A 6,882-nucleotide genomic window follows, 5' to 3' on the forward strand; every position below is an offset into this window, starting at 1 on the left:
TAATGATTTTTTTTGTTGCTTCAACAGATTTCCACACTACCTTTGAGGTACTGTTGTTAGCGCGCTGGACATTTTTATTTATTTATTTGGAATTAATTATATAACAAGGTTGGAATAACTAATACATATAATTTGAATGGACTAACAAATAAATAATTAGATAAAACGCGGAAATTGAAAAAAATCTTTTTACATAATTATTCCAAATAAAACCGTGGAGTCCTTCGTCTATAGCCCTACGTAAACCACGAAAATACTCGCCTAGTTTGATTGAATCTGCATCTATTTACTAAAACGAGGTGAGAAAAAATCTGTCTTGACAGCTTAACTGATAATTGAGGGTTAAAAACAATAGACGATCTTCGCGCGTGTAAACACATACGCGACCGCGACTTCGCGCGCCTTTTTTAATGATTTTCAAATTTAAAAAATACATTTCGTGATTTAAGGTCTTACAATCATATAGTAATAATGATACAAATATACAATTGTTATTGCTCAGATTTTGTTCATTTACTGATAATAATAGAATTCCTCTTGCATAAAGTAAGATATACGTAGACATCGTTGGATGAACATTAAATTGATTGCGTTAATATGATTATATTATGCATTTACAATCGATATAGCATGTTAATTACTCGTACATAAATTCTATAAGAATCATGTGTTTTATTTAAACGCATTTTATGAATCTGAAATAATCCGAATATTTAATGTAATTAAATATCCGAATATTTAATGTAATATAAATAATAATAATAATAATAATGATTATAATGATAATAATAATAAGAAGAATAACCATAATAATAACCATATGCTGGCTTGTATGTGTACGAATTAAAAAAAAAAATCGCACCCAATTTGAACTCGGATCAAAAGGGTTGAGAGTCGAGTACATTGTCCATTGGACTAACGTTATCGACAACGTTCAATAAGTCGATGTAATATTTAAGTTGTGGCCCCATTTGGGTTTAAGGATAAGAATTTAGGGTATAATTGGCTTATCGTGTTGTTTAGTACTTATTTTTAGTTGTGCACAGTCCTTACGCATTGTCAACAGTAATTAGCATAGTTGCAATGCATAGCTTTGCCATTGCACATAGCGAAAAAACATTTTACCGTCCCGAGCGGTATGTTATCGATCGCGCATCTCATGTTACCGGTAGAACGCCAGAATTAGACTGACGCGCCGCGCGTAGTCGGGGTGCGTACTAGCGCTCGCCGGGTGCCTCACTTTAGGATGGGGCTTTGCGCTTCTATTAAGGTCTATCTTCGTTGGTGCTACCTCCATGTATATATCCACATTTGTATACATACGCACATCAAGCTACGACACATTTCCTCTCGTTCCGAAATCCGAAGCAGTGCATAGCGGGCGGCCTTCAATGGCGGCTCAGCTGCGCCGTTAACCCGGCCTCTCGTCATCGTGCCTAAAGTGTAGTCAATCCCCTACGACGACGATCGGACGGAGACTGTATACGCGCGTCGACGAGTCGTCTGCTGACGACGCCTCGGGGACGCGCGACGTTCCACTCCAGGTTAGTCAGTGTTTTGCGCAGTTTTATTGCTGTGCGTCCTTTTGTGTATATGTATGTATATGCGTGTTTATAACACTTCGTTATGCTCCTCTCTCCTCCTCTGCGCGTCTCAGCTGTTGTTTGTGAATAGTATGAGTTGTCATTTTGTATACACTTATTTCTCATTCTTGACTCTTTTTTTTCATAGACTTTCTTATGTTCAAGGAAGATGCACGGTTTGACGTATCTGAACATAAACGAATAACGCCGTGCGAATTGTTGTAGTTTTCGAAAAGAGGCTTACACGACGGAATAGGGATGTGTTATCGTAACTTTTTGGAGTTGTAGCGTCGAAATGGAGAGAGAAAGAGAGAGTGAGAGAGGGGGGGGGGGGTGGGGGAGAGTAAGCAGGAGAGTAAGCATGGGATGCACTACTCTTGTCAAAAGTAAAAGTCACTGACTGCGGCGGCGCTCTCGAGGCGGTTCGGTGAGTTATGCGCAGCGTTTGTTGTACTATTTTTTTCTGCAGTCAAGGTTTTATAAGACATTGTCAGATTGTGTGTTGGCTTGTGAATGGAAACAGATATTATGTATTTGGTCATGAATAATTGTACTCTTTGTAATTTTATTCAATTTCTTATTCTAATGAAATATGAACTATGACGAGTGCATTAATGAGTAAGAGTCGAGTTCAATATACTGTTAAAGTATGCCTTAGCTTCACACTGTTAATATTTCATAATCTAATGTAATTGGCATATTTTGTGCTGTAATTCAAATAACTATTCTTTCTACAAGTAAGATTTTATAGCTTGTGGGTAGTTGCATCATATATCACAGTTTCACTATTACTACTAATAAACTTGAATTCAAAGTTCATGATCTATTGCATCCGGTTATGAATTTCATAAGCAGAAATTATAATTATCAAAATTGTGATAAGTTTCTGTTTAAAACAGAGATTCTATTTTATACAGTTCATTAACTCAGGTTGCTACAATATTTACATTTTTGTATAACCATTGTATCTATAATACTTTTTTATTCCTTATAAATGATTGATAGGTCATAGTCACGGTGACTAATGAAAATCTTATATCTGCTTGCAGAAACCAGTAGACCTACTTTTAAAAAATGAGTGCTTTGAATCAGCACAGTGGTAATTCCCATGTATGGAAAAATCATCGAGTAGATTCAACAAGTCCAGCCATAATGGAAAGCTTAGATAGCATGTCTCTCTGCAATCACGATGAAAATCCTTCCCTCAGCAACTCTTCCCTCCACAGCAACTTGTCACTCCATGGTGTCAATTCCCTGGTCAATCAAAACTCAAAACTCTCAAGACTTTGTGATTCACTGCAAAGTTTCCTATTGATTGATGGCAACGAATATCTAAAGGTATTTTATGGATTCACTTTTCTTAATTAGTTTTAAATAATTCACTCATATAAGTATTTTATAAAATTCAATAAATTTATTGTCTGTGTAGGTATCGAACTCAGAGCAATTCATCCAGAAGCTGCACTGCACAAGTAATGATCTCAAAGTGAAGGTTGTTTCAATATTTGGTAATACAGGTGATGGTAAGAGTTACACTTTGAACCAAACTTTCTTCCATGGCTATGAGGTCTTCCGCACCTCAAGTGAGCAGAGTTCCTGCACCCTTGGCGTTTGGGCAGCTTTTGACCCGGGTCTCAACGTCATCTGCCTGGATACCGAAGGTTTACTGGGCATCACCTCACACGAAAATGCCAGGACTCGTCTCTTACTCAAAGTTCTCGCAGTCTCCGATATTGTGGTGTACAGGACACGATCCGAGCGACTGCATAGGGACATGTTTACGTTCCTTGGCACTGCATCCAGGGCTTACAGTCACTATTTTCAGGCAGCTTTACAAGCCGTTGGCCAGAGGGAGGGTGTTCTGAATTCAGTCAATACTCTTGGGCCAAGTGTTATTATTTTTCATGAGACAAGACATACAAGACCATTGACCAGTAGTAAGTAGAACGTTTGAATGTCTTAAAGTTTTTCCAAATTTTTTCTGATTTAGATGTTTTATTAAATGCAAAACTATTTTTCAATACAAATTTGTTGATTATGCATAACAATCGTCAAAAAATTATTAATTTCAATTAATGAAATTTAAAAAAATTATTTTAAAATCTGTTAGAATATTTATTAAAATGATTTGCATAAAATACAAAACTAATTTTTTATTTAAATTTAGCTGCATCAGAAAGTTCGGAGGACATACTGCGAGACCGTTTTGCACAAACTGAATTGGAGATCGAGGCTTTTAGTTCCATCAAGTACGTAGGCGTTCAAACCACAAATCCGCCGACGAATTACGATCCGCTGAAAGCAGCTATTAAAAACGAGTTGTTCAATACAACTGTGCGCTCAGCCAGAAAGCCACACTTAGTTTATAGTACCTTGAAAATTCTCAACGACAAGTTTTCCGGGAAAATAGAGAATGTCTCGAACATACTATTTCCCGATCAGTATTTCACTTGTCCAGTGAAATGCTTCAGTTGCGATTGTAGGTGCCAAAATAGCATGGGACACGTTCGTGAAGGCAAACCTCATGCGAGTGATGCAAGGTAACTTGTATTATACACTTTGTGTAACATTAATATTTTGGAATATTTTATAGATGTATTCTTTACCATTTTTCAATTTTAGATGCAGATACCAACACCAGTTTGAAAACTTGGTCTATACCTGCAAAAAGTGCCATAGCAATGGCAACGAAGTCGTCGTTACAAGTCGCATTCAAACGCAGAATGACAATAGTTGGTACAGTTTAGCTAAGTATGCTTGGTTGGGTTACGTCATTGAATGTCCTCACTGCGGAGAAATTTATCGCAGTCGCCAACATTGGTTCGGTAACAAAAATCCCGAGGATTCTGCAGTAAGAACTGAAATCACTCACGTTTGGACTTTGGTACGTATTCTATGTTTGCCTTTGAGAATTTTTTTATTAATATTAAAACAAATTAATGACTCAAATCCTTATTTGTTTATTTGTACAGACCAATCCGTCTCTAACGACGCAAAATACGGCGCAACGTGTAGTCGATGGTGTCTCCTACCTGACAGAGGCCGTAACGAGCGTGTCTCTGCAGCCGACAAAGGCGCTAACGGCCTGGGTGGCTGACCAGGTTGCGCCCGCCTATTGGCGTACCAACAACGAGATCCGCCACTGCCATAAATGCAAAAACATATTTTTACCGACCGACACTAAGCATCACTGCCGCTCCTGCGGTGAAGGTTTTTGTGCCGATTGTTCGTCTAGGACCAAGTGCGTACCTGAGCGCAACTGGTATACGCCGGTGCGTGTCTGTGACCACTGCTATGACAGGGATGCAAATTCCAATGAGGAGCTCAGAGAAATCATGGCTAGCGATGACGTTACCGTGAGAAAGATGTCCGAACACGTCGTTTCCACTTTCAGTGCTGTAGGAACAGTTTTTAATTACTCAAAAGGTAAGTTGCGAATACGTTATAATCTGTCAGTACTTGATTGTTTTTAAAATATTTAACAAATGTTTCATACCATATTACAGCCATCATAAAAGACACGGCAAGGCCATCATACTGGGTGCCGGACTCTGAGGTCGTTTGTTGCTGTGTGTGCGAGATACTATTTTCCGACACAGTGTCACTGCACCACTGCAGAGACTGCGGTCGGGGTGTCTGCCAGAAGTGTTCGCAAAATCAAAAACCCGTTCCACGCCGAGGTTGGGACAACCCGGTGCGCGTTTGCGACTCTTGTCTCAAAATTGACTAGCGTTTAGAGCCAATATTCTGCAATTGATTTTATTATTAATATACTATAATCACTTTTGAGATCGATACTGGTATACTCGATATTAAAGAATTTTAATTTTATAACGTATTTTTCTACGAGGATTGAATGGAGCTATGAAGTAGTAGATTCATAAGTACATTTTTTTCTTTATCTCACGATGTACTGAAATAATGATTATTAATGGAATACTTCATTTATTGACGTGTACATTTGTAGATAAAACAAAGATAAGCATAGAGTGAGATTTTTTTACTAAGATTTGTCGTAACCAGTCCGGACTAAATATGAAATTTTGCATGCACCTTGATCTTTTTTCTTTCATTCTACATTATAAATAGATATGGCGTGTTGACAATTTTGATGAAAGGGGTTCGCGGAGCATAATTAAGATGTCTATTTATGCATCAATAAACTTTCTACTTGATCAAAAGCATTTTATATTTACATTTCTAGATTAAATAGTACAAGTAAAAATTCTTTTTTTACTCATATTTATAAAACTGTATAAAAAAATATTAACAGGGATAAAGCGAAAATGTATAAAATACATATTATACATATGTAAATACCATTGAAATATAGTACCTAACTACAAAATTGATCGATAAAAAAACCAAGTATACCAGTTTGGCTCTTTAATTTGATTTTGGGATGTTCGACAATTATCACTATATATATATATATATATATATATATATATATATACACCTACACACACGCACACACACACACATACACACACAATCGTTTAAGTATTACAACTTTAAGAGAAAAACAGTCAAGAGAGCTGTGCAAAAAAAGAAGTAGACTCAATGCTATAGAACCGTAATAATAGTCAGCCGACTTCTTATTGTTTTACTTATAGACCAAAGTTTACTTTGTCTATTATTCTATTATTTAGTTTTACTTTCATATTATAAACAGTATGCGTTTATTGAATCGTAAAAAGTAACTTATGCAATGCTTCATTTTTGCATATTTTTAAATGCAACATCAGTAGCGTATTACCAATTTACTTATAAAAAATATTATGAAAAATGATGCCCCTGTGTTAGTAATTTTTAAAATGTATTCAGAAAACCAATGTGCTATTGAAGCATTTTTACTTGTATATATAATATTGTGTAGATTATGCAATATAGTTATTTACTTATAATATAAGAAGAGCTATGATATAATGTTCATTCTGGACTGGTTTATAAAAGTGCAAATGCGTGGTTGAGAATAGGCTGTGAAAAAAATGAAATAGACATTGAAAGTGTACTTTCGAGACAAGGATACATGATAAGGGACAATTACGTCTCTTCTATTTCTATTGTCGTCCTTCCTAATGTTTTCGTGTTTGTAATAGATGTTTAGCTGTTACATTCCACGAGTGTAGAATCTGGCCTGAATTGGCGTAACTAGTAAAAATTCTTAATAAGAATAATCCAATCGGGTCACAAACAAAATGTTGAAAAATGCAATGTTTTCTTTTACGAATTTACTGTCTTTCTTACAATAAAAATGAAGTAAATTAAATGTTGCTTTAATTAATTACCCCACTTT

General features: G+C 36.1%; 1 protein-coding gene across 2 annotated transcripts; it reads left to right on the top strand.

Moving 5' to 3' along the window:
• Positions 1-1,305: 1,305 nt before the first annotated feature.
• Positions 1,306-6,855, top strand: LOC100118062 (zinc finger FYVE domain-containing protein 1). 2 transcript variants are annotated; one of them, XM_001602082.5, is made up of 7 exons: positions 1,306-1,544; positions 2,633-2,921; positions 3,013-3,520; positions 3,751-4,123; positions 4,206-4,467; positions 4,556-5,009; positions 5,090-6,855. In XM_001602082.5, exons 2-7 carry the CDS (start codon positions 2,658-2,660, stop codon positions 5,311-5,313), a joined length of 2,085 nt encoding a protein of 694 aa, XP_001602132.1. In that variant the 5' UTR covers positions 1,306-1,544; positions 2,633-2,657; the 3' UTR covers positions 5,314-6,855. The 2 variants fall into 2 exon arrangements, with proteins under 2 accessions (XP_001602132.1, XP_031785035.1); XM_031929175.2 differs by lacking the exon at positions 1,306-1,544 and adding an exon at positions 1,928-2,010.
• Positions 6,856-6,882: the final 27 nt, after the last annotated feature.

Source organism: Nasonia vitripennis, chromosome 4 (genome assembly GCF_009193385.2).
Source record: "Nasonia vitripennis strain AsymCx chromosome 4, Nvit_psr_1.1, whole genome shotgun sequence".
Lineage (NCBI taxonomy): Eukaryota > Metazoa > Arthropoda > Insecta > Hymenoptera > Pteromalidae > Nasonia > Nasonia vitripennis.

What these genes read in the sequence shown, in the direction of transcription:
- LOC100118062 (XM_001602082.5), top strand. Translation starts at nt 2,658, where the DNA reads ATGAGTGCTTTGAATCAGCACAGTGGTAATTCCCATGTATGGAAAAAT. An exon ending in CCTCATGCGAGTGATGCAAG is followed by an intron (nt 4,124 to 4,205) that starts GTAACTTGTATT and finishes TTTCAATTTTAG; the next exon opens with ATGCAGATACCAACACCAGT. An exon ending in TCACTCACGTTTGGACTTTG is followed by an intron (nt 4,468 to 4,555) that starts GTACGTATTCTA and finishes TTATTTGTACAG; the next exon opens with ACCAATCCGTCTCTAACGAC.